The sequence below is a fragment of the Salmo salar genome, chromosome ssa10, assembly GCF_905237065.1.
Source record: "Salmo salar chromosome ssa10, Ssal_v3.1, whole genome shotgun sequence".
Classification (NCBI taxonomy): domain Eukaryota; kingdom Metazoa; phylum Chordata; class Actinopteri; order Salmoniformes; family Salmonidae; genus Salmo; species Salmo salar.
Genome location: NC_059451.1, coordinates 80,782,633 through 80,810,193, shown reverse-complemented (window position 1 = coordinate 80,810,193; position 27,561 = coordinate 80,782,633). Strand labels below are relative to the sequence as shown.

General features: G+C 42.1%; 2 protein-coding genes across 6 annotated transcripts; both read right to left on the bottom strand.

Annotated features, from left to right (window-relative positions):
• Positions 1-544: 544 nt before the first annotated feature.
• Positions 545-17,476, bottom strand: parvb (parvin, beta). 3 transcript variants are annotated; one of them, XM_014124487.2, is made up of 13 exons: positions 17,138-17,476; positions 5,378-5,467; positions 4,512-4,582; positions 4,305-4,407; positions 3,992-4,132; positions 2,949-3,064; positions 2,798-2,856; positions 2,678-2,697; positions 2,529-2,590; positions 2,363-2,431; positions 2,165-2,266; positions 1,971-2,043; positions 545-1,529 (listed from the first exon to the last, which is right to left on the bottom strand). In XM_014124487.2, exons 1-13 carry the CDS (start codon positions 17,250-17,252, stop codon positions 1,453-1,455), a joined length of 1,098 nt encoding a protein of 365 aa, XP_013979962.1. In that variant the 5' UTR covers positions 17,253-17,476; the 3' UTR covers positions 545-1,452. The 3 variants fall into 3 exon arrangements, with proteins under 3 accessions (XP_013979962.1, XP_013979963.1, XP_013979961.2); XM_014124488.2 differs by lacking the exon at positions 17,138-17,476 and adding an exon at positions 15,182-15,333; XM_014124486.2 differs by lacking the exon at positions 17,138-17,476 and adding an exon at positions 7,143-7,334.
• Positions 17,477-18,036: 560 nt separating this feature from the next.
• On the bottom strand, positions 18,037-26,895 carry hdac10 (histone deacetylase 10). Of its 3 annotated transcripts, none has more exons than XM_014124484.2 (20): positions 26,622-26,894; positions 23,089-23,223; positions 22,910-23,006; positions 22,636-22,733; positions 22,374-22,478; positions 22,192-22,260; positions 21,977-22,103; positions 21,782-21,847; positions 21,602-21,661; positions 21,407-21,496; positions 21,163-21,269; positions 20,988-21,055; positions 20,593-20,857; positions 19,839-19,929; positions 19,356-19,441; positions 19,192-19,248; positions 19,017-19,098; positions 18,654-18,842; positions 18,338-18,497; positions 18,037-18,191 (listed from the first exon to the last, which is right to left on the bottom strand). In XM_014124484.2, exons 1-20 carry the CDS (start codon positions 26,684-26,686, stop codon positions 18,145-18,147), a joined length of 2,064 nt encoding a protein of 687 aa, XP_013979959.1. In that variant the 5' UTR covers positions 26,687-26,894; the 3' UTR covers positions 18,037-18,144. The 3 variants fall into 3 exon arrangements, with proteins under 3 accessions (XP_013979959.1, XP_013979960.1, XP_045544089.1); XM_014124485.2 differs by lacking the exon at positions 26,622-26,894 and adding an exon at positions 26,119-26,227; XM_045688133.1 differs by lacking the exons at positions 21,163-21,269; positions 21,407-21,496 and having other exon boundaries at positions 21,602-21,630; positions 26,622-26,895.
• Positions 26,896-27,561: the final 666 nt, after the last annotated feature.

Here is a 27,561-nt window from a genome sequence, read left to right as displayed (position 1 = left end):
TAGTGGTCAAGAATTATAGTTTAGAGCATTAGGATAGAGCGCAAGACCGGTAAAAGTGAGGTCACTTCACCTCATAGAAGTGGAAGCGTTCTCTTAGCAAACACACAGGAGGTCCAAACGAACAGGACAGCCCTACTGTATGGCTCACTGACAACCCTATCACACATTCCCTTTGGAAGCTGGCTGTATCAGTTGGTTGTTGTCTGTCCTCCAGCACTCCTCAATCATCGACAGAGAGAGAGACAGAGACAACACACTGCATGTGCTCCGTCTCCACGTCAGAGGAGCAGAGAAAAACACAGACGCCATCACCTAGAGAGGAAAAGGGGATTTAGGAAAGGGGAGGTCGCCATGGTAACCAAGGAAATAGACAAGAAAATAAAGACAGGGTCCTAAAATAACCCCATAATTCCTTTGCTAAACCGAATCCAGAGAGCTTGTGATGCGGAGTTCTAATCTACACCCCACTTCTGACTCACATTGAAGGCAAACTAAGAAAGCTAATGTACATGTATGAAGTGTATAATTAAAACAACACACGCTGTCTGAGTTGAAACATTTATTTTGGGATAGACAGACATCGAGGCAGATACATACAAGCACTGAGACAAGTTGTTCTCCTGGAGAACCAAACTTGACTCATCCCTCTTAATAATTTACCCTCGGTCTAAAATGCATGAGTGGACTCCTTTAGGCTACATGCAGCCCTCTGGTCTCTCGCTCTTTGCTAAATCGCGGTGGAGAGCCTCGCTAGCTGTTCTCCGGACGGTCTACTGGGAATCGTCTGAAGGGCAGGTTAATACCACAATGCTTTGTGGCTCTCTCGGGTACAGTAGGAAGAGAATAACATGGCACTTAAGGCGAAAGGCAACAGGGTCAGCATCGGATAAGAAATATGGCTTGAACCTGTCCATATAAACAAATCGGAGAAATCTAAAAGTACTGTTAGAATTCATTCATATCATATTTTGAAATGGCTAGATACAATAGAACAATAGATGTAGCAATAATAATATAATAATGATATGGGAATAATGTACAAAGCTTTCTGAGATATGATCTACAGCAAGTCTTTGCATATGCAACAGTGGATCATAAAATATCTTCTTATAAAGCTTTTTGCATGAAGCTTTTTGCATAAAATACAAACCCATGTTTTCCAGTTGCATGAATCATTCTACAGTGTTGACTGAGTACTAAAACATGAAACATACATGTGCTTGGGTAGGGTTAGCATAAAGGAGGATTTAAATACTGACACTGGGGGAGATGAAATACAAACATTCGGAGTCTCTTCAGGCCATCCCACTGATACAAGGGGTGGGCCTTTGGTTTAGTCCCAGTGGGTTCCTCAGGGGTTCAGACATCAGCCAGTGTGAAGGTCGCACAAACACAGTGCCTTCATTCTCCTCACACTGTACTGTGACTGTGACTGTGCGTGGCAGGTAGACATCACTCAGAGTTTTTATAGTTGGTGAACAGGTTGTACAACACCCTCAAGGTAGACTTCAGGTTCAAGTTCACAACGTCTAGAACCAAACAAAACACACAAAATAAGTCAAAAGTTATTAAAAACAAATAAACGAATTGCTCCCAGAGGAAAGATCACAAACACATTAAAAAAAATAGGCAAGTCAAGGAAGTTCATGCTGCTTGACTGATTCTGGGTAATATTGGTATGCAAAAATACAAATGAAAACACCCACACATCTTGTGAGACTTTATATTCAGAATGATAAGAGCTGGTGGGGTTCAGCTGGGTGTCTGGGTCAAAGGCTGGCTTAGACATACACCGTGTTACAGTATCTAAAGTGAGGCAACAGCTACACCTATTGGACATCTACGGCATTACAGCCGCTCATGTGCCATAAGCTCTCCGACGCATAGTCTACCTAAATCAAGCTTCCCTTCCCAACTGAATTCACACTACCTGCATTCCCCCACCATGTGTTACTGTCTTTCTACTATACCTTCTGGCCTGGCTTTGGGTTTCTTCAGGCCTCCGTCCTGCATCAGTTCAAAGGCAAATGCCACGTTGTGAACCTGAGGGGAACCAGGGTTAGAGGATCAACCGGAGGAACCTGCTAACAGTCGACTAAAGAATCACCACGTCTACAAGTCCACCACTTACAGAGAAACACCACTTCTAATAATCCTACCCTACCTTCTGCTCAAAGTTCTCTGGTGTGAGGAAGAAGTTGTAGAGGGGGACAAAGTAGTTCTCCAGCAGTCCCATCAGCAGCACCAGGTACACACCATCAGCAAACTGGACACAAGAATATAAAAACATGAAGATATGGAGGAAAACTCATTGTATCTTATGCCCAGTAGCAAGAGTATGTTATATCATCAGATTTCTAACCTGTGACTCCAACTCTGTGACCTCCAGGTTCAGCTTGTTCAGGTGTTTGTTCACGAAGGTGATGAGGGACTGACGGAGAGAGGTATAAATAAAAACACAGCGTAAAGTATAAAGGAACCAAACACAATGCCTTTGGCAAGTTTGAATCTCTCTTCAAATATTTTACCTTCTTCACAACATTGAGCTTGTCCGGTGCGTGGTCCAGGAGGGTGTCAAATGCATCCCTTTCTGAGAAACAGGAGATGATTATTTAAAAAAACTCCAAATTAATCAAATTTTACAACCGACCTCAATGTTCAACCAACAAGTACTCACCAAATCTACCCATCATCATCCTAGAAAGAAGATAAAGAGAAGCGGAATTGTTACACCTCCATACTGTAAGGATTTCCACGGAAACTGAAAACATACAACCGATATAACGGTAGTACATACTCTGTAGTGCTCGTCAGCTCCTTAGTCACATGAGACGTCTGCAGTATGCCTTCTCTTTTCTAAAACAATCAAAACCACCAACACAGGTCAACAAGTCATCATCATGACATGTAATAGATAATAGATGTCAACGTGTGCTGGGTCTCCTTACCTTGACCACCACCACCTGTACAGAGACGTGCTCTGGCAGTCTGATGGGGGCCAGGTAGTGCATGGCCAGAGCCACCAGCAGGTACACTATGGCCACCAGGTTCTTAGCATGGATAGCTGTGGACGGCAGAGGAGACCAGAAGAGGGCGTTGTGAGCGTGACATCACTTTGAATTACCATGGCTAGAATGACTTTACCATGGTTGAATAGTGTGCTATATTCACTTCAGTACTACTGTAAATCAGGTGGAATACAGTTCAGTACTACTGTAAATCAGGTGAAATACAGGTCAGTACTACTGTAAATCTAGTGAAATACAGTTCAGTACTACTGTAAATCAGGTTAAATACAGTTCAGTACTACTGTAAATCAAGTGAAATACAGTTCAGTACTACTATAAATCAAGTGAAATACAGTTCAGTTCTACTGTAAATCAGGTTAAATACAGTTCAGTACTACTGTAAATCAAGTGAAATACAGTTCAGTACTACTGTAAATCAGGTGAAATACAGTTCAGTACTACTATAAATCAAGTAAAATACAGTTCAGTACTACTGTAAATCAGGTTAAATACAGTTCAGTACTACTATAAATCAAGTAAAATACAGTTCAGTACTACTGTAAATCAGGTGAAATACAGTTCAGTACTACTGTAAATCAGGTTAAATACAGCTCAGTACTACTATAAATCAAGTGAAATACAGTTCAGTACTACTGTAAATCAGATGAAATACAGTTCAGTACTACTGTAAATCATGTGAAATACAGTTCAGTACTACTGTAAATCAAGTGAAATACAGTTCAGTACTACTATAAATCAAGTGAAATACAGTTCAGTACTACTGTAAATCAGGTTAAATACAGTGCCCATTCAATGAGAAGATAACGCTTCTCTTTAAAGACTTAGGATGCCATAACAGAACTGATCTGTAGTAGCAATTGTGTAAAAGTATGTGTCTGATGGTCTGTGAACCCTTACGTCAGTCCTGTGTGTCAAACTGGATATTGAATTACTGTATTTTCAGGGCTTAGTGGACAACTCACAGTCGACGCTCCACTCGATGGACCAGCCGTGAGGCCGGAGCAGCTCGTTGACGGCCTCCAGTACCGTCTGGAGCTTCTGTTTCTGTCCTATCTCTGACTGGGTCACCTCAGCCACGTTCAGCTTACGCCCAGACAGCTTCTCTGTCACCGGGAGAAAGGAGTTACACAGGTATGCAGATCTGTATACCATAGCATTCATCCAAATACTGTGTACTGCAAAGTTACCTTTTCAACTCTATAATTTGATGTACAAACGATCAAACACAAGTTCAGCCACAGACACTACACAAAGTCCAAACTAATTCTTCCTTACCAAATAATTTCTGAAGCACCTGTCCATCATAGCAATCCTCCTCCAAGCCTTTGACGATGATCCTGTCCTCTTCCAGCTCATTGTTGATCCAGTCTATCAATACCTAGGAACAAGAACATACTGTTGAAGTTTCAGGTTTGGATCTGTTACCGGTGTTTGATCTACAGTATACAGAAAGAAATACTAAGCTATGCATAAGACACCTACCCTCTGAAGATCTTTGAATTTTGGATTCTCCCTTGAGGTCGGATCCAGCATGTTCCTCTCAGCATTCTCTTCTAAGAAAGACATGATGGGAGAAAGACTGTGAAGCCAGAGGGATCCAACTAATACATGGTGGAAGTGAACACATATTCTGACACATTCGAAGACTTCAACATGCCCACACACCCCCACACACACACACACACACACACTCAGTCCTCTTCTCCTGTAGCGAGCACGGTTATCTTAAATCATAGAGTGAATCAGTTGGTGATGAGCGGAATTAAGACACAGGGTGTTGTCCTAACTCCACCCCTGCGCATTGCTCTTTCATTTCCTCTTCCACCAAAGGTCACTCACAGTCACAATTAGTTCCCAGAGTGCTCAGAAGTCACCCCCAATCAGCTTCAGTAAGGTCTCCAGACATAACCTCATAACCCTCAGGCATCAACGAGTACAATTGTCACTAAAGGCCAAAAGTGTCATCAACAGTCCACCAAAGGCATCAGAAGTCAGTGACCAATACACCTACAAGACCGAAGTGGAATGACAACAAATGGTACAACAGTTTTGGGATACATAAGATTCTGTAGATGAGAGAGGCTGTGGTTTGTCCAGGAGGCCTACAGAGACATTCCAAGTAGAATCCTTTTCCCCCAGAGGGTTCTACATGGAACCCAAAAGGGTTCTACCAGGAACCAAAAAGGGTTCTACCAGGAACCAGGAAGGGTTCTCCTATGGGAGTGTACTGTATGTATTGAGGTTAGCATTAGGAGTTTGAGTTGGTGTTACCGAGCAACACAGAAACATGTTGTACGTATGAAGGTAAGTTTTAGGGTAAGGGTTTGAGTTTTAGGAGTTGTTGTTACCCAGCATGGTGTCCTCAGGGTGGATTTCAGTCCCAGAGGGCAGCATGGGAGTGTTGATGGCATTCTTCCCCTCCTCATGAAGGTCACTCACTGGGGACAGGGACAACAGAGAGGACCCACCATTAGATGAACACGTTTAGTCAGTAGCATTAACCTCAGAGTGACCCCCACCACACACATACACACAGTTTCAGTTTCATTTTATTAGTCGTATGTACGGGATATGCATGGTAGAAATCATCCAATCGTCATGACAACGCAACAACAATACAAAAATGAGGAAAGACAAGAATACGAACATAAAGTAAATGGCTCTGTGGAATAGAAGAAACAACAACGTACAGCTCAAGTTTCAGGTGTAGATCTGTTATCAGTGTGTTCAACAAGTGACAGTGTCTAGAAAGAAATACTAGGCTATGGATAAGAGCCTAGCACACACACACACACACACACACACACACACACACACACACACACACACACACACACACACACACACACACACACACACACACACACACACACACACACACACACACACACACACACACACACACACAAGTGAAGATATTCATATTTTCCATTCTATTAAAGCTCAGTGAGGACACACACAGCACACCCCCACAGCTGTCTAAGGGTGGCAGCGGTGGGCTCCTGTGTGTGTGTGTGTGTGTGTGTGTGTGTGTGTGTGTGTGTGTGTGTGTGTGTGTGCTTTTTTTTTTGTGTGTCTACCCAACTGTCTGGTGTGAGGGGGGGATTAACACACTGCCTGGAGCCTAAGACCGACGCCACACCTTCTCCATGGGTAGTTCTTCACTAATGACTCTATTAGTGAATTGATGATAACAAGCACTCAATAGGACGCATCGACATGAATTCGCTGATCACTGAGGATGTAAATAGTCTCTTGTGACTGTTAAGCGCATGTAATACTTGATCCTGGGTTCCCGAGATTAGGCTGTAAACAAACCACAAGATGAAGCCAAACCACTCTGTTGCTGAGCTGAGCTTTGATTCACCTTCACTGACACAGGCTGACGTTACCGCTGGGATTTGGCTAGTGTCTACATTTAGGCCTCTAACCCTAATGGCTACATTCCTTTCATCTTCCTCTGCGGCAGAAAACAGCAGACAGCGCATTTAAGGTATGCAGAAAACAGCAGACAGCGCATTTAAGGTATGCAGAAAACAGCAGACAGCGCATTTAATAAGGTATGCAGAAAAGGGATGTTGTTGATGTTGGAGAGAGGAGTAGTCCTCTGTAGTTTCTAAAGATGTCCTATCTGATTTGCTGTAGAGCTCAACCACAAGCCAGCGGGCCTGCCTGCATCACACACCAGATCAGCATTTCCTTGATAATTACAGTCCTGCGTTTCATCATAATTGTGCTATTTCCTCAACACTGTGACTCTGTCCAGTACATCTGTGATACAATCGAATGAGAAAAAATGACTGTTAAGGATTTGACCAAAGCCCTCCCAAACAATAATATAGCCAAATAATACTGCCGTAGAAATGTAATGTGTCAATAGATCACAACCTAAGCTGAATCTGGATTACTCCACAGTTACTTGGAAACTGAAGAAAAAATATTCAGCATGCATTTCTCATATCAAAACACAAACACGAACGGGTCCCTAAACAGCAACATACCAGCAGCACTCAAAACGTAAATACGGTACAGGGCATGCTTCTCCATTCATAAATCAGAGTTCCATAAGCAGCCAGCCCTTCCAGCCAATCCCACCATGTCAAACAGAACTACCTTGTTTCTTCCTCTTGGTCCCACATAGTAGGCCCGCCATGTCTCCAGAAATTAGCCCAGGGATCCCAGAGGTGCTCAGAGAGTAGCAGCGAAGTGAAGGTATAGTGGTAGAGAGAGTGTGTGTGTGTGTGAGAGTGTGTGTGAGGTTCTGCCCGGTGGGACTAGGCAGTGGCCGAGGCATCATCACGTGTTTATTTCTGTCACAACCCCCCCACCCTTGCGGTCCAGTTACAGGAGCAGAGGAGGGGTGGGTGTATGAGTGTGTGTGTGTGTGTTGGTTCTTCTATCCTTGTGGGGACCTAAAATCCCCAAAAGTCCCCACAAGGATAGTAAAACAATAACAACTAGGTTACAACTAGGGTTAGGGTTAGAATTAGGGTTAGGGTTAGGAGTTAGGTTTAGGGTTACGGGTTAGATAAAATAGGATTTTGAATGGAAATGAATTTTAGGTCCCCACAATGATAGAAGAACAACAAATGTGTGTGTGTTTGGGGGGGGGGATTACCAGGGCAGGAAAGGAACTGCAACCACAATAGCAGAACACTACCTAACTAACCCCTGGGACGCTACAGAGACAACACAGGACAGGACAGAGAGCATGGATACTACTACACTACACTACCGCACTGACAGGTACCATGTTGTGTTTGTGTACCCAATCTAGCAGCAGCAGTGCACAGCAACACAATATGATTGAACTATCATACCGCATAGGAGAACAGTCTAATGCTGAATAAACTCAGACAGCAGTGTGATGTTCCTGTTTTTTGTTTATATGATAATCAGAGGTAAACTACATATGAAAAACCCAACAGGCTCTTTCTTGGTTAGAGATGTTCTTACGTGTATAACTTCATCCTTATGCTATAAGCATTGCTTTCAGATCTTAAAGGTCCAATGCAGCTGTTTTTATCTCAATACCAAATCATTTCCTGGTAACAATTAAGTAACTTACTGTGATTGTTTTCAATTAAAATGGTCAAAAAGGAACAAAAATAGCATCTCAGCAATTTCCCAAGAAGGAATTTTGCTAGGACTGCATGGTCTGGGTGGAAGACTAGCTGTTGTTGGCAGAGAGGTTTGGAACTCTCTTTCTTATTGGTCTATTAAAGAATTTACCACCTGGTGATTTTACCAGGCAGGCCAAAACTCCATTCCACCACAACAGGCTGACATTTCCTACACTAAAAGGGCATTATCATCATTTTTTAAATGTCACAGTATTATTCCAACCTCATAGTGTGTAAATATACACTATATACAAAAGTATGTGGAAAGCAGTTCAAATTAGTGGATTTGGCTATTTCAGTATATTCAGTATATATTTCAGTATAAAATCGAGCACACCGCCATGCAATCTCCATAGACAAACATTGTCAGTAGAATCTTGGCCATGTACTGTTATAATCTCAACCCGGCACAGCCAAAAGAGGACTGGCCACCCCTCATAGCCTGGTTCCTCTCTAGGTTTCTTCCTAGGTTCCTGCCATTCTAGGGAGTTTTTCCTAGCCACTGTGCTTCTACATCTGCATTGCTTGCTGTTTGGGGTTTTAGGCTGGGTTCCTGTATAGCACTTTGTGACATCGGCTGATGTAAAAGGGGCTTTATAAATAAATGTGATTGATTGATTGAATGGCCTTACTGAAGAGCTCAGTGTCTTTCAACGTGGCACCGTTGAGCAGCCCCGGTCAACTGTAAGTGCTCTTATTGTGAAGTGGAAATGTCTAGGAGCAACAACGGCTCAGCCGCAAAGTGGTAGGCCTCACGAGCTCACTGAATGGGACAGCCGAGTGCTGAAGCGCGTAAAAATCGATTGTCCTCGGTTGCAACACGATTCCAAACTACCTCTGGAAGCAACATCAGCACATTAACTGTTCATCGGGAGCTTCATGAAATGGGTTTCCATGGCCGAGCAGCCGCACACAAGCCTAAGATCATTTTTGACTGCACTGGGCCTTTAATCTGTTTTGCTGCATTGAACAATGAATCGTGCGCTAAAAGTATTCCTCTTAATATAATTACACTAACTCAGCTCTACCCCCGGCCTTGCAGTGAAATAAATCACCAGCCAGCTTCTTTGCAGGCATTATATGAAACACCTGTCATGGTTAAGACCATTAGCAGAGTAGAGTAGGCAGAAGACTGCAGTCAATCGACAAAAACAACAACATACCAACAGCAATTTAGCTGCATGCTGGAGGTAAAGTGTGTCAAATTCATGGTGTAAATATCATCTAAATATACCCATTCTATGAAGTTGAAAAGCTTACATCTCCTTATATCTCAGTAGATTTTCAACATAAAACAAGGTTCCCGTGCCCCCTGAGGGAACTTGATTTACTGTGACCCGGGGAAAGTTATTTATGCCTCAGTGAGACAGGCAAGGCCTTAATAAATTTAGCCCAGGTTATTTATGTCGGGCAGGCAGCATAGGCATGAGTGACTAAACGGACATGGAATCCTCACACACACACCCACTGTCCAGAGCTGAGATGACCATGTCACAACCCTGGCCTGGGATATTCAGAGCTTTCAGTCATTAGCTATGATGACAGTCATGCTGACTCTACTACTGGTAAACCTTCACTGATTTATAACACTTCAGAAATAACATTACATAAAGGAACATCATTTCAACGGAGAAACCCATCGCAATCCAATATTTCTCTACATGTAATTGCCAAGAGAGAGTTATAATATATATATACTGTATATACACAGTGCCAGAAACTATTCATACCCCTTTGGCTTATTCCACCATCTTGTTGTGTTACAGCCTGCATTCAAAATGTATTAAATAAAAAGAAATGTCTCACTCATCCACACACAAATACCCATAATGACAATGTGAAAACATGTTTTTAAAAATGTTTGCAAATTTGTTGAAAATGAAATACAGAAATATTCCATTTACATACACTACCGCTTAAAAGTTTTGGGTCACTTAGAAATGTCCTTGTTTAAGAAAGACAAGCAATTTTTTTTTGTCCATTAAAATAACATCAAATTGATCAGAAATACAGTGTAGACATTGTTAATGTTGTAAATGACTATTGTAGCTGGAAAAGGCTGTTTTCTTATGGAATATCTACATAGGCGTACAGAGGCCCATTATCAGCAACCATCACTCCTGTGTTCCAATGGCACGTTGTGTTAGCTAATCCAAGTTTATCATTTTAAAAAGGCTAATTGATCATTAGAAAACCCTTTTGCAATTATGTTAGCACAGCTGAAAACTGTTGTGCTCATTAAAGAAGTAATAAAACTGGCCTTCTTTATACTAGTTGAGTATCTGGAGCATCAGCATTTGTGGGTTCGATTACAGGCTCAAAATGGCCAGAAACAAAGACCTTTCTTCTGAAATTCGTCAGTCTATTCTTGTTCTGAGAAATGAAGGATATTCCATGCGAGAAATGTCCAAGAAATTGAAGATCTCATTCAACGCTGTGTACTACTCCCTTCACAGAACAGCGCAAACTGTCTCTAACCAGAATAGAAAGGAGTGGGAGGCCTTGGTGCACAATTGAGCAAGAGGGCAAGTACATTAGAGTGTCTAGTTTGAGAAACAGACGCCTCACAAGTCCTCAACTGGCAGCTTCATTAAATAGTACCCGCAAAACACCAGTCTCAACGTCAACAGTGAAGAGGTGACTCTGGGATGCTGGCCTTCGAGGCAGAGTTCCTCTGTCCAGTGTCTGTGTTCTTTTGCCCATCTTAATCTTCTCTTTTTATTGGCCGCCTCTTCACTGTTGAAGTTGAGACTGGTGTTTTGCTGGTACTATTTAATGAAGCTTCCAGTTGAGGACTTGTGAGGCATCTTTCTCAAACTAGAGTTATTTCTGATCAATTTGATGTTATTTTAATGGACAAAAAAACGTGTTTTTCTATCAAAAACAAGGACATTTCTAAGTGACCCCAAACTTTTGAACGGTAGCGTAAGTATTCACACCCCTGAGTCATTACTTTGTAGAAGCGCCTTTGGCAGCAATTACAGCTGTGAGTCTTTTCCAGTAAGTCTCTAAGAGCTTTGCACATCTGCATTGTATAATATTTGCCCATTATTCTTTTTAAATTCTTCAAGTTCTGTCAAGTTGGTTGTTGATCATTATAAGACAGCCATTTTCGAGTCTTGCCATAGATTTATTTTCTAGCCGATTCAAGTCAAAACTGTAACTAGGCCACTCAGGAACATTCAATGTCATCTTGGCAAGCAACTCCAGTGTAGATTTGGCCTTGTGTATTAGGGTATTCTTCTGTTGAAAGGTGTCTGTTGGAAAGCAGACTGAACCAGGTTTTCCTCTAGGATTTTGCCTGTGCTTAGAGCTGAATGGCGTTTCTTTTTATCCCCCCAAAAAACTATAGTATTTGACGATGACAAGAATACCAATAACATGATGCAGCCACCACCATGTTTGAAAATATGAAGAGCGCTAGTCAGTGATGTGTTGGATTGTATTTGCCCCAAACATAACGCTTTGTATTCAGGACAAAAAGTTATTTCATTTGACGCATTTTTTGTAGAATCACTATAGTGTTTCTTGGTGCAAACAGGATGCATGTTTTGGAATATTTTTTATTCTGTACAGGCTTCCTTCTTTTCACTCTGTCATTTAGATTATTATTGTTGAGTAACTACAATGTTGATCCATACTGAGTTTTTTCATATCTCAACCATTAAAAACTCTTTAACTGTTTAAAATCACTATTGATCATGGTGAAATCCCTGAGCAGTTTACTTCCTCTCCGGCAACTGAGTTAGGAAGGACATCTGTATCGTTGTAGTGACTGGGAGTATTGATACACCATCCAAAGCCTAATTAATAACTTCAACACTCAAAGGGAAATTCAGCATCTGCTTATTATTCATTTTTTTACACATCTACCAATCGGTGCCTTCTTTTTGCGAGGCTTTTATGGTTGAATCTTTGCTTGAAATTCACTACTCGCTTGAGAGACCTTACAGATAATTGTATGTGTGGGGTACAGAGATGGGGTAGTCATTCAAAAATCATAACCACTATAATCGAACATGGAATGAGTTCATGCAAATTATTATGCGATTTGTTAAGCACCTTTTTTTACTCCTGAACTTATTTAGGCTTCCTATAACAAAGGGGTTGAACACTTGACTCAAGACATTTCAGCTTTTCATTTTGTATACATTTCGAAACATGTCTACAAACAAAATTCCATTTTGACATTATGGGGTATTGTGTGTAAATTAGAGACAAAAATCTAAATGTAATACATTTTATATTCAGGCTGTAACACAACAAAATGTGGAAAAGGTAAAGGGGTGTGAATACTTTCTGAAGGAACTATATATAGTGCAGTTGGAAAGTATTCAGACCCCTTGACTTTTCCACATTTTGTTACGTTACAACCTTATTCTGAAATGAACAAAATAGTTTCCCCCCCCTCAATCTACACACAATAGCCCATAATGACAAAGCAAAAACAGATTTGTAGACATTTTTACAAATGTATATATATATAAAAAAAACTGAAATATGACATTTACATAAGTATTCAGACCCTTTATTCAGTACTTTGTTGAAGCACCTTTGGGAGCAATTACAGCCTCAAGTCTTCTTGGGTATGACGCTACACGCTTGGCACACCTGTATTTGGGGAGTTTCTCCCATTCTTCTCTGCAGATCCTCTCAAGCTCTGACAGGTTGGAGGGGAGCATCGCTGCACAGCTATTTTCAGGTCTCTCCAGAGATGTTCGATCGGGTTCAAGTCCGGGCTCTGGCTGGGCCGCTCAAGGACATTCAAAGACTTGTCCCAAAGCCACTCCTGCGTTGTCTTGGCTATATGCTTAGGATCATTGTCCTGTTGGGAGGTGAACCTTCACCCCAGTCTGAGGTCCTGAGCGCTCAGGAGCAGGTTTTCATCAAGAATCTCTCTGTACTTTGCTCCGTTCATCTTTCCCTCGACCCTGACTAGTCTCCCAGAACATCCGCACAGCATGTTGCTGCCACCACCATGCTTCACTTTAGGGATGGTGCCATCCTGCAGAGATGGTTGTCATTCTTGAAGTTTCTCCCATCTAAAAATAAGAACTCTGGAGCTCTGTCAGTGACCATCGGGTTCTTGGTCACCTCCACAACCAAGGCCCTTCTCTTCTACATTGTAGAATAATAGTGAAGACATCAAAACTATGAAATAACACATATGGAATCATGTAGTAACCAAAAAAGTGTTCAACTAATCAAAAATATAGTTTATATATGAGACTCTTCAAAGTAGCCACCCTTTGCCTTGATGACAGCTTTGCACACTCTTGGCATTCTCTCAACCAGCTTCACCTAGAATGCTTTTCTAACAGTGTTGAAGGAGTTCCCACATATGCTGAGCACTTGTTGGCTGCTTTTCCTTCACTCTTCGGTCCAACTCATCACAAACCATCTCAATTCGGTTGAGGTGATTGTGGAGGCCAGGTCATCTGATGCAGCACTCAATCACTCTACGTCTTGGTCAAATAGCCCTTACACAGCCTGGTGGTGTGTTGGGTTATTGTCCTGTTGAAAAACAAATGCTCGTCCCAATAAGCGCAAACCAGATGGGATGGCGTATCGCTGCAGAATGCTGTGGTAGCCATGCTGGTTAAGTGTGCCTTGAATTCTAAATAGATCACAGACAGTGTCACCAGCAAAGCACCCCCACACCATCACACCTCCTCCCCCATGCTTCACGGTGGGAACCACACATGCGGAGATCATCCGTTCACCTACTCTGCCTCTCACAAAGACACGGCGGTTGGAACCAAAAATCTCCAATTTGTACTCATCAGACCAAAGGACAGATTTCCACCGGTCTAATGTCCATTGCTTGTGATTCTTGTCCCAAGCGAGTCTCTTCTCTTTATTGGTGTCCTTAAGTAGTGGTTTCTTTGCAGAAATTCAACTATGAAGGCCTGATTCACGCAGTCTTCTCTGGTGAGTTGATGTTGAGATGGGTCTGTTACTTGAACTCTGTGAAGCATTTATTTGGGCTTCAATTTCTGAGGCTGGTAACTCTAATGAACTTATTCTCTACAGCAGAGGTAACTGGGTCTTCTTTTCCTGTGGCGGTCCTCATGAGAGCCAGTTTCATCATAGCGCTTGATGATTTTTGCGACTGCACTTGAAGAAACTTTCAAAGTTCTTGAAATGTTCAGGATTGACTGACCTTCATGTCTTAAAGTAATGATGGACTGTCGTTTCTCTTTGCTTATTTGAGCTGTTCTTGCCATAATATGGACTTGGTCTTTTACCAAATAGGGCTAAATCCTGTCTACCACCCTTATCTCGTCACAACACAACTGATTGGCTCAAACACATTAAGAAGGAAATACATTCCCCAAAATAACTTTTAACAAGGTAGACCTGTTAATTGAAATGCATTCCAGGTGACTACCTCATGAAGCTGCTTGAGCGAATGCCAAGAGTGTGCAAAGTGATCATCAAGGCAAATGGTGGCTACTTTGAAGAATCTCAAATGTAAAATATATTTAGATTTGTTTAACACTTTTTTGGTTACTACATGATTCCATATGTGTTAATTCAGTTTTGATCTCTTCACTGTTATTCTACAATGTAGAAAATAGTAAAAATAAAGAAAAACCCTGGAATGAGTAGGTGTGTCCAAACTTTTGACTGGTACTGTATATCATTCAACAACAAAAAAAATCGTTAATGTTTAAATAGTCCTCTGTGTTATACAAATACTTTCCCTGTGAAAATGAGTGCTGGGGACATATCAAAAGCCCATTTATTCTGTGTAATTTGAGAAGTGAGTTAGGTGACTGACTGTATAATACAAACATTCATTTATTTTTTACATTTGCAGGGCAAATGCAGTCGGTCACCTAACTAACTTCTCAAATTACACTGAATAAATGGGCTTTTGATATGTCCCCACCACTCATTTCCACAGGGAAAGTATTTCTCTATAGATACTCTAGCAAATCATTTCTAGATTATATGTTTAATACATAGACTAGAACGAAAAATATTATGCTGAAACTAAAATATGTGAAACAAAAAAGAACTTACTTGTGGGAGTACTTTCTGAGGTAGACATTGCTATAACACTGAAATAATATTTCCCTCAGTCACACCCACTAAGACATAATGGAGACAGTAAGGATACACTCTTCATTATAATACATTTAAGGCCATGACGAGCACTTTTAACTGACTATTATCTCTCTCAAGTCCAGTGCAGTGGTAATTGACACTAGCCTTAAAAGGACACATCAGGGAGAGAGATGCTTCCTTTCTGTTTATCTGCAGAAACAGTCACAAACACATGATATCTAGGTCTGGCACACACAGCAGGAATCTGAGTTCAACACATAGCAGTAATACAGCTATTATAAACAGACATTTATTTTCTTCAGAAGGCGTTATAATGTGTATTTGTCCTTGACCACAAGCTGCTGTTCATAGTCTCAAACTGAGAGTTGCAACTTGCACACTGGTGTTTGCAATGCCAGGGTTGTGGGTTCGATTCCCACGGGGGGCCAGTACGGAGAAAAAATAAGAAAATGTATAAAATGAAATGAAATGTATGCATTCACTACTGTAAGTCGCTCTGGATAAGAGCGTCTGCTAAATGACTAAAAATGTCAAATGTATTGGGCAAATCATAGAGTACTGAATGTGTGGTTTTCATTTAGATTTTGTAAGCAACAAACTCTCTCAGGTACCCCTTCAGGATACACGAAGATGAAAGGCAATTTCCCAAAGTCCGAAATTGAATATAGAAAGTGCCTAAAGTAATTACCCAGTGAATGTACTGTTAGGCCTATACCACTCAGCTAACTCGTTTGTCTGGTTGTGATCTTTCTTAGTTAAAAAGACTACAACCAACCTGACCTGGCTACACCTTTCGATCATTCACTGAATACATCTATTTTTATTTATTTTTTCTGCATTTATCACAGAGAGTTCTGTCTTGAGACTGTTCTTCCATCCCCCCCAGGCCAGGGCTATCATCAATTTCACCAGTCACCACAAAGGGGCACTCTTTAGCTGTGGTAGAAGTAACAAACACGGAACATGAGCTTTCATTCAGGAAATCTATCCCCCCTTAATAGAGCACGTGCCCAGAACACATACAGGAGGTACTGAGTGTTGATGACTGAAATTTACTGGGGTTCCACAGCAATTACAACCTAGCCTCCATTCTCCTGCCTTTAGAGTTCCTTATATAGAGAATGACAAACACATGGCCAGGCAGAGAGGGACTGACACACACACACACACACACACACACACACACACACACACACACAGGGGCCAAATCTTGCAGCTGTTCATACTAGACAGAGAGTTGGGAAGTGGGCTTCAAAATAGCTTGGTAAATAAATGAAAAAGCTCAACTGTACAACTAGGACAGACCAAACTTTATTCAAAAGAGAAGAGAAAGTAAACATCATGGGAAAGTAATCCTCTTACTCCTTATCTTAATAACCTTGCATTCTTGGCATCAGTGATGACCATCTGATCTATTTATGTTTATTACATCATGAGGAATGCCACTTGCCAGTCTACTTTCTTTGTGGCTTTGTTTTTCTTTTTACTTGCTTACATTGAGTATTCACTTTGAAACTTTCCAAGGTTGAAGAGTATTTAAATCGTTTTTTTTTGTTTTTTTTTACACAAAGTTTAACAGTTAAAAGACTTGCCATGGCATGTATGATTTGTATTGAAGTCCAATGTTTTATAATAGTAGTCTACTTCTGATCATAGCCATTTCAATGGCTTGAAATAAAAATGAGAAATAATTGACAAGGATGTGGCTCACGCAACCCGGTTGTTCTTCTTTATTCCAACTAAAGGTTTTATGAAGTCATATCCTACATTCAGACCCTTGTCAATATAATGTATTGATGGGAAACGTAAATTGCAGCACCATGGACAGCGGGGAATACAACGGATACACAAATTAGTGTTATTATGACAATGTATAACGTCACGCTTTAGGGAATTAAGCTTATAGGTTACCTTCTTTGGACTTCTTCTTTCTAACTAGCGTTCCTCCTAATTTTCCAAGGAAAGATTCGTCCTTTTTCATCTTGCCTGACTGCGAAGTCGCTGACCTAGCAGGAGCTCCAGCCATCTTTGAGCGACGGTCAACTAACTGTTCGCTGCAGCTCAATTCTGTGAAACCTCAACCCCCGTGATTCACTGAACACCTGGAATTAGGTCCGCTGGCAGGAAAAGGACGTGGCGCTTCAAAAGACAACACTTCGGGCCGGTAGCGGTAACAATAGGCAAAGAGGGGCGCCTGTTTGACTTCAATGGACCAGATGACTCAGTTAGCAGACAAGGCATCGCCTTTATTATTGGCTACCCGACAGCGCCGGTCAATGGCTGGATGTAGGTTGTCCCATGAGAGGAGAGGATGCGTCACACAAAAGCCCACTGCTTGATGCGTAACAATTTGTCATAGGCTACTCAACATCTATACCAGTAGTCCTTATTCAGAATCAGAACCACATCTAATACTCTGAGCAACTAATAAATAATTAACATACACATTTATATTATGGATATTTTGGGATGTTTTCCCATTTCCATGTATTTTGGCAGTAGTGTTTTACAGCAGTATTTCTGCTCTAGTTTTCCATAGAAAATAGGTTTTGCTTTTGACACAGATCACAGCATTGTCTACATCATTTCTGACCAACAGCTCACTGCATCCTCTGTATTAATACAGAATGACCCTATGACTTAATTTAATTTGTGCAAACAGGAAGTTGTTTCTCAATTTCCATCACACATGGACTGATGAAAACAGATAGTAACCATGATATTCATATTTTGTTGTGTTGCAATATGGAGATTATGCAGTGCTGCAAGTTTCAGACATTTTCAATTACTAGATAGTGGAATGACCAATAGATAGTTTAATTGTTTTTAATTGCCAAAATTACAAACAGTATAAAAATGGATGCCTGGGAGATGGATTTTCTCCCCTGGTCACAAACCCAATTGGTGTGGAGATTACTTCAGTCCTGGTTTTGTCCTTTTTCCTCAACTTCTTTCCCCTTTGCAGCTTTAAAAGGACAAAAATGTATTAACAATCTGAGTGGTCAGTATTTTCTTGAGGTGTCTATATTAATAACTATTGTTTTTCTAAAATGTTATTATCCATTTGAGTAACTGAATAGGTTTCCTTAGAGGCTGTGATAATTTGTTCACCCTCAGTCTGCAGAAGTCCCCAGTGTGTCTGCAGCCTCTGTCTCAGTCTCTCCATGGCCTCCATGTCCTCAGGGAGAGGGGCCCCCAGGGGCCCCAAAGAGGGAGCAGGGTCCCCCAGCAGAGAGGCTGCCGTGGTCCCTACAGCCTCCTTCTCACCCTCCTGGGATATGACAACAATATGTTAGAGGATCATCCCTGCAACACTCATACGACCAGGAAAAAAAAATACAGAGAAAAAACATAATTCAAAATACTTTAAACCTGCATAGCTAGGACCAAGTCAAAGTGGAGCCCTCACTCCCTCGGTGTCCCTCACCTGTATAAGGGCAAGTGTGTGGCCCTGTGCCAGGCCCTGGAGTAGGCTGGTGATCTGTGCCCAGGCTGCCTTCCCCACCCCACTGCCTGGCCCCCGCACCAGCAGCACCAGCCCAGGGTCATACTCATAGGCCAGAGGCAGGAGCAGGCACAGCACCGCCTGCATCAACCCTGCCACATCACTGCAGCCCTGTGGTGGGACGCAAACACACACACTGACTGTAATAATACACTGTACACAACAGATGTTGGGCATTAAAATAAGGTAGAAAATAACATACATCTCCTCCATAAAACCTTGGCAAGCGCAACAAGAGAATCATGTCGTAGGAGTACGTTTCCTTTTCCAAATAATTTGCTGTACCTTTTTCAGACACACAGAAACCTGATATCTGGATTTCTGCTCCTCTGGCTCCTTACTGCTGATCTGCACCACGAGTGCTTTCCTAAAGGAGAAAGGTGAAGGAGATGTTTATGGTTTAGAAGGGTATTTATGACTGTGTGGTTACTCTGTGTGGTTACTGTGCAAACATTCTCACCCGTCCTCAGTGATGTATGTCGGGATCTCCCCATCCCCCAGGTACACCAGCAATAACCTGTGAGGAGAAAAACACTCACCAACTGAGTGTTCGCCACCAGTTTCTCTGCCGGCTTATGCATGTCCAGTATTGAGAATGTACTCAAGGTCATAAACGGTGTATACCGGTTGGTGAGAGACATCCGAGCGTGCTGCGCGGCACACAGCATCGCCACGGAGACATCAGGCACCAGCGCCAGACCGTTACGAATCTGACAGACAGTTAGCATCAAAGTACCAGGTTAGCCAAAGCCAAATCACTGACCAAATATCAGAGGCCAAACCTCACAATCTCTCTACAACTTGTGGTGCTGGGAATAATAGCCCCATAGTTCAGTTCATAATATATAAATACACACACACACACACACACACACAATACGCTCTGTGTATTCATCATGTTCCAGCCCCAGGAATAGCAATGTGTTGCATTACTTCATCACAAGCAAACAAAGGCAACATAAAATGTACTGGAACGAAAGAAACTAAAGTTACGTGCAATTGATGCAGTGCAACAATTGAGGGCATTTGATGTATGTAATGACTCACGACGCAAATGACTTTTGATGAGTAAGAGGAAATTACTCTTAACTTCTAAACACAGCTCACCTCTTGTTTCTTCATCTTTTCAAAGAGTGCGATGACGCTGCAGAGAGACATGAGCGCTTCCTCCTCCGCCGACCCTTCAAAAAAGTTATCCCTGGTTATAAAATAAGACAGTATTATTGAAGCTTCACCAAAAACATTGGAGTCCAATAAATACGATGTGTATTCATATTATCAAAGTAAAAGTACAAATTGATTAAACAGGAACTATGATCATATTTTAAAAGTTGCACTGTGCAGAAAACGCACCGCCATTTCCTGGTTGCTAAAATTCGAATAGTTTGCTTAATTTCCGTTTTTGTGACAAAACAAGCAAGCATAGTGTAGAGAATCATTGTACCATCTAAACCGTTGTAAAATATATTTTATACAACCAAAAATATTGTATTTTCAGCTGTTTGAAGCTGGTATACAAAACCGAAAGTAAAAGATGGCAAAAACAGGAAGCATAGAAATAGCGCAGACTTGATATTAATGAGGACAGATCTATAACACATATTTCTATGTGAATTTGATCAAGTTGGCTAAAAAGTTACATATTGCAGCTTTAACATTATTGTGGGTGGTGAATGTATCTGTGGGTGGTGAATGTATCTGTGGGTGGTGAATGTATCTGTGGGTGGTGAATGCATCTGTGGGTGGTGCATGTATCTGTGGGTGGTGCATGTATCTGTGGGTGGTGCATGTATCTGGGGACATTTGTTGGGGACAGACTTAAATCTCTGAGGTATCTCAGGTGTATAGGTTAGGGACAGACCTTAGTCTTTGCAGTATCTGAAGAGTTGGGGCCAGTGATGACCTCACACGGTCACATCTGTCAGGGACCTCCAGGTCAGCAGGGAGTGCCACTTCAGTGTGGACCAGAGGAGCCAACCGGGACGCAGGCTTCATCCACACCACCTCCTCTTCCTCCGCTTTCTGACCATCCCCCTCTTCTTTCTGACCCTCCTCAGCCTGCACACCCTCTTCCTTCTCTGCCAGCTTACAGCGTTTAGTGCTGGGCTCAGACACGGGTGGGGCAACTGGAAGGGAAGTGAATGGAAGGAGGGAGGAAAGATGAGATTAATAGCTATATTAGGGTAATGCAGGTTGATATGTTGTAAATGAAGTGATGAGATCTGAACGTGATCAGAGGGTGATGTTATATAGTACCTGTGTGTTTGAGGCAGGCCCAGTATGGCTTGTGAGCTGATCTCACACACTGAATGGACTCCAGAGCACTGCAGGGACGGAGAGAACGAGGCAGACACAGTGCAGTGCGTTAACTGACTGTACAAGCTATTTAGGTTATAGCCTTTTTAAAGCTGTGACTGACACGTCAGCCCACCTCTCACATGGGCCGTTCAGTTCTGACGTTTGGGGGGCGGGATCTCCGAGTAAGGTCTGGACGGTCTGGCACACTGATTGGGCCAGTGAGGTCAAGTTGTACCCTCCCTAAAAAATGTTTTTTTTTTATAGAGTGAATCGAGGTACAAAAAACCCCAGCAAAAACAGTTCCTGATTTGTTAATGTGACTCATTTAAAAAAAAGAGTGACACTGTTAAATATATAAGTCTATGAGTGACCGTCACCTCCAGGACAGCACACAGTTTCCCCCCAGCCAGGGACTTCAGGAGGTGGGTCAGGTGGGCAAAGATGTCTGGGGTGGCACACATGTGACCCTGGGACACAAGCATAAAAGAACGCTTGGTTCTACTGTACAACCATAACAATAGTGTCTAGGCCTATATTAGTTGGTCATTCATTTAAGCAGTAGAATGCCTTACCTCTGGGTCTCCAATGGCAGAGTCAAAGCCTGCACACACAAAGACCAAATCTGGACTGAACTGGAACAAAGAGCATTCATTTCATTCAGTCATCATTTGAGGTTGATATGTAGAGAGAGAGAGAGAACATCGCACACGTTTTGCGAGTGCTGCCGATTCTGACCTGGGAGAATGCCTCACCTCATATGCGATGGGCAGGAGAACATGGAAGAAGACAGAAAGGTAATCACTGTTCTCCATCCCCACCTGTAACCAGTCAAGAGATCAAATGAGAACTGAAGGCATAATGCTACTGAGAAAGTAACAAGTACTGTATGGTAGGCAGGGCTCCTTGATTTAAAAGGACTTCTAGAATTCTACTTCTATGGAACTCACCTTGTTCCAGGGTACGTTGATGTTGAAGCCAGCACCCTTCTCCTTGCCCACACTGTCATAGTCTGATTCCTTCAGGTTGGGCCAAAAGCCTTGGTGCTCATAGCGGTGCCAGGAAAAGTACAGCACACTGGGGGGGTCAGTCAGAGCAATCTGCAGATCAGACAGGATTAACTACCAGACAAAAGGTCCAGTTAGGATCAAGAAAAGACACTCACCTTGGGTCATCCTCAAAAGCGAACTGCACTCCCTGTCCGTGATGCACGTCCCAGTCCACTATCAACACCCTGGGTAAACAAAAACATTCGGAGAAAAACAAACACACATTCGCCCACTCTTCTACTTTCAAAGCCTTACAATGGAATCAGTTAAGAGTGGGTTCTATTCAGGCCCTGCTCACCTCTTGATACCGTACTGTTTCTTGGCATAGTGGGCAGCGATGGCCACGTTGTTGAACACACAGAAGCCGTTGGCAGCACTGCGCTGACTGTGGTGTCCTGGGGGTCTGATGAAAGAAAAGAGGTGGGAGAGGGAGGTGAATCCTGAGTACCAGATACTGTAACTGTGCATACAGGAAGTCAATGACACCTTCCGGGGCATTGTAAATAAAACAGCGGAGGACAAACCCATATGCACTCTGTTCCTCCGTGGTTAAAACTCACCTGACCAAGGCCATGCCGTTCCTCACTTTCCCCGTCATCACACTGTCCACTAGCTGGAGAGTGGCCCCGATGGCCAACTTGGCACAATGGTAGATGTTCTAGAGGCGAAAACACAAGCAGAGAACATGGGTTTCACAATGCTAACTCTGTTTCGGTCAGCCTCATAGTCAGGTCCCATTCTGTGCTTTTCTATATTATGTGCACTATACTGTATATTCTCCATTTGGGACAATGCAGCGATTAGTTGACTGATTGACTGTCCATGTCATCTCACCGGGTGGAAGTAGACATCCCCATACTGCTGGGTGAATGTCCTCAGCTCATCAAGGCTCATGTATGGTGTCTTCTTTACTGCCTCCAGGTACTCCTCACTGTAGGTATGACATAGAGCGGTGGGTGTGTGTGTGTGTGTGTGTGTGTGCGCGTGTGCATGCAGGTGCGTGATAGACTCACCTGTGAGCCAGTAGGATCTCTGCGTCGGTGGCCTGGCGTATAGGCACAGAGACACAGCGCTCAGCCAGACCCTCCTCCTGCAGAGCTGTGTGACTGACAGTCAGACGCTCAGGGACCTCAATTTTACAAGCCGGGCTGAAGAGAGGACATGCAAAAGGACAAAGTAAATACAGGCATATTGTTCACACATGGACCATGACATATTTCCACCCTGTTAGGGACTTACACATAACTCTCTGAAGGTGTTAACAATGCATGTAAATATCAAGATTTAGATTTCCTAAGTAATGAAATGTTCCTTACTCTACTACGTTAATTTATTTTTTTCAAATAATTATAAATCAATGATTGAGTGAAACGTGTGTTATTTTCCCAACCATTTGCACAACATTTTTCAGAATAAAAGTGAATAACAACAGAATTTGGTCAACAGTTTTTCGTATGTAGTTGACCCATTCTATCTCGACAAGTTACCACGAAGATATACATATCATTTGATGTTATTGTTCAATTATTATTTTAAAACACTGACCAATCCGGGTGGAATGAAGCATAACAGGGTGGAAAGCAATAACAGGGTGGTAATAACAGACTAACAGACTAATACCAATAATCAACTAAATATTTAAACAAAGATATATTATGCACTTTAAAATCTGTGAAATGGTCCAATTAAAAACATTACATTTATAATTACAATCACTTTCAATTTATTACATTTTCTATTTACTTTATCTTTTTAAAAACACTGTCAACCTAACCAGATCTCAGAGACTCAGCAGCTCCTACAGTTGCTTCTTTTAATTCAAAGCAGACTGGTACTGTAGATAAAACCGAGTGTTAATACTTACTAGTTTTGCACTGTTGTTTTCCCTGACAAAAAAAAGATTGACACTTCCTGAATGTGATGTCATTGTGGGAAGGGGCTGTTTTTTAAATGGGTATCACTACCAACTAACAGGGGAGAAAGTGAAATCAGGGAAAGGGGGATTACCTAGTCAGCTGTACCACTGAATGCATTCAACTGAAATGTGTCTTCCGCATTTATGACACACGGAAATTCTTAAATACGGTAACAAATACAATAATCATGAGAAAAGAGTATTGGTGACAGATATTTTAAGTAGGACTATAAAATAATGAATAAATATTTTGTATATTTTATTATTTAATGGCTTATATTTCTCGTAGAGGACGATGAATAGCACCGGGGAGATGGCAAAAACGCCTACATCCACTGAAAACAAAATGGTAAAAATGCATAAAAAGTGCATACAGTGCATTCGGAAAGTATTCAGAGCCCTTGACTTTTTCCACATTTTGTTAAGTTACAGCCTTTTTCAAAAATTAATACAATTTTTTTTTAAATGCCCTCAATCTACACACAATACTTCATAATGACAAAGCGAAAGCAGTTTAGAAATTTTTGCAAATGTATTAAAAATAAAATACAGAAATACCTTATTTACATAAGTATTCAGACCCTTTGCTATGACACTTGAAAGAGCTCAGGTGCATCCTGTTTCCATTGATCATTCTTGAGATGTTTCTACAACTAAATTCAATTGATTGGACATGATTTGGAAAGGCACACACCTGCCTATATGGTTCCACAGTTGACAGTGCATGTCAGACCAAAAACCAAGCCATGAGGTCGAAGGAATGGTCCGTTGAGCTCCAAGACAGGACTGTGTCGAGGCACAGATCTGGGGAAGGGTACCAACAAATTTTGGCAGCATTGAAGGTCCCCAAGAACACAGTGGCCTCAATCGTTCTTAAATGAAAAAAGTTTGGAAGCACCAAGTCTCTTCCAAAAGCTGGCTGCCCGACCAAACTGAGCAATCGGGGGAAAAGGTCTTGGTCAGGGAGGTGACCAAGAACCCGATGGTCACTCTGACAGAGCTCCAGAGTTCCTCTGTGGAGATGGGAGGACCTTCTAGGACAACCATCTCTGCTGCACTCCACCAATCGGGCCTTTGTGGTAGAGTGGCCAGACGGAAGCCACTCCTCAGTAAAAGGCACATGACAACCCACTTGGAGTTTGCCAAAAGGTACCTAAAGACTCGCAGACCATGCGAAACAAGATTCTCTGGTCTGATGAAACCAAGACTGAACTCTTTGGCCTGAATGCCAAGCTTCACATCTGGAGGAAACCTGGCACAATCCCTACAGTGAAGCATGGTGGTGGCAGCATCATGCTGTGGGGATGTTTTTCAGCGGCAGGGACTGGGAGACTAGTCAGGATCGACGGAAAGATGAACGGAGCAAAGTACAGAGAGATCCTTGATGAAAACCTGCTCCAGAGTGCTCAGGACCTCAGACTTGGGTGAAGGTTCACCATCCAACAGGACAACGACCCTAAGCACACAGCCAAGACCACCCATTAGTGACTTCGGGACAAGTCTCTGAATGCCCTTGAGTGGGCCAGCCAGAACCCAGAATTGAACCCGATCTAACATCTCTGGAGAGACCTGAAATTAACAGTGCAGCGACGCTCCCCGTCCAACCTGTCTGAGTAAAGGGTCTGAATACTTATGTAAATGCAATATTATATTTGTATTTTTGAATACAATGCAAAAATGTCTAAACCCGTTTTGGCTTTTTCATTTTGGATTATTGTGCTTAGATTGACGAGGGGGGAACACGTGTTAATCCTTTTTAGAATAAGGCTGAAACGTAACAAAATGTGGAAAAAGTCAAGGGGTCTGAATACTTTCCGAATGCACTGTATCTCTGTGTGTTTAGGTAAAATCCACATTTTACACTAAAGTGCTATTTCCTGGGGATTGAAAAGACACCACATAACAGGAATGACCAGGCTAACAGTGTGCACTCAAACACTTTTGAACAAGTACACTCACACGCAGCCTACACAGGTCAGTACACATAAACACATTGCTCGTCCTAATATTTCTATATTTCTTAATTCCATTATTTTACTTTTAGATTCGTGTGTATTACTGCACTGTTGGAGTTAGGAACACAAGCATTTCGTTACATCCGCCATAACATCTCCTAAATGTGACTCACCCACTCATACAACACACACAGCAGAACGATAGTTATCATAATCTTTGATATAGATATCCGTTTTGGGTGGGTATAATTTGTGGAACGTTCCAACAGGAATCTGTTCCAAAAACTTCGTAAATAACATGGTTGCCAAAAAACAACGCATACAAAGTTGTAGAGCGGCAGAATAAGATACCGGGTAGTGAGTGGTCTATTTCATTGCGTTTTTCACTCATCGCGTTTATTCCGAAAAATGTCTGTCCTCACTCTGGTTGCCTATGGACAAACATCAAGAATAAACTACGTGGTGAGTTGATGCCTATTCGGCAGCTAGTTAGCTAGGTTTGTATGCGTTGCTACTTTGTATGCGTTGTTGGTTGGCAACCTTGTACTTTACGTTTTTTGGAACAGATTCCTGTTGGGACGTTCCACAAATTATACCCACCCATCCGTTTTTGCTCTCTTTCGCTAGACTGCAGTGTGTAGGACAACAAAATGCACAATAAGAAAGCATGACTTACTCAACCCATAGCAGTTTGTAGCGAGTCATTTCCTCATCATAAACCAAAGCGGTTCCAGACGACATCTTTCAAAGTATTCGCGACTTAAATGGCAGAAGAAAGGGATCACAACTTTAAAGAAAAGTTGACGGAATGTCGATAGCTACCTGTAAATTCGAGACATACGAATTTAGATTAGACTTCAGGGAAACACATTCATCGCGCTTTTCTCGCCAACGGCGCAGACATGTTTGTTGTGTTGAGTGACCACAAGAGGGATTTGATTGGTCTAAACGAGTACCATTACATTTATACATTTTGAATCTCATGTTTTTAGGTATTAATAACACAAGTGGATTTGGAAAATTACTTAAGGTGATGTTACATTTGTTGAGCTCAAATCAAAATAAAATATTCTGTAAAAATGCAAGCTTTGTCTTCGTAAATTCACCCCCCCTTGTGGTATGAGTTGGTATGTTTTAGGGCTTGAGAAAATAAGACAATTGATGGTCACTCATAAGACACCAGTCCTGCAATGTGACTGTACCATATCACCTAACACGGATTCCAATATGATGAAATCTGAAGTGCTTTCTTGACCAGATTCTATTTCAGAGCACGACAGAAGAGAAAAACCGTATGAGACCCTCAGTATTCCAAGGTTGACTGGCTGATGACAGGATCTAGTCCAACAAATTCGATTGGAGCCAGGCGATGAATTCAGTGACTACAGCCAGCTGGCATCAGCCACCCTGCCAGATGGTCAGCTCCACAGCACCTACTATGACCTGCAGCAATGGAGCACTGTGGTTCAGTGCCCAATGGAGGCCAAAACAGAGCACTTGATCAGTCATTTCCAGGATTCATCTCTACTGCCATCAACCAGAAACAGAGTCCCCACAGCCCCATAAGCATTGAGCTACAACACCGTACTATATAAATGTCAATGTATGTTGAATAT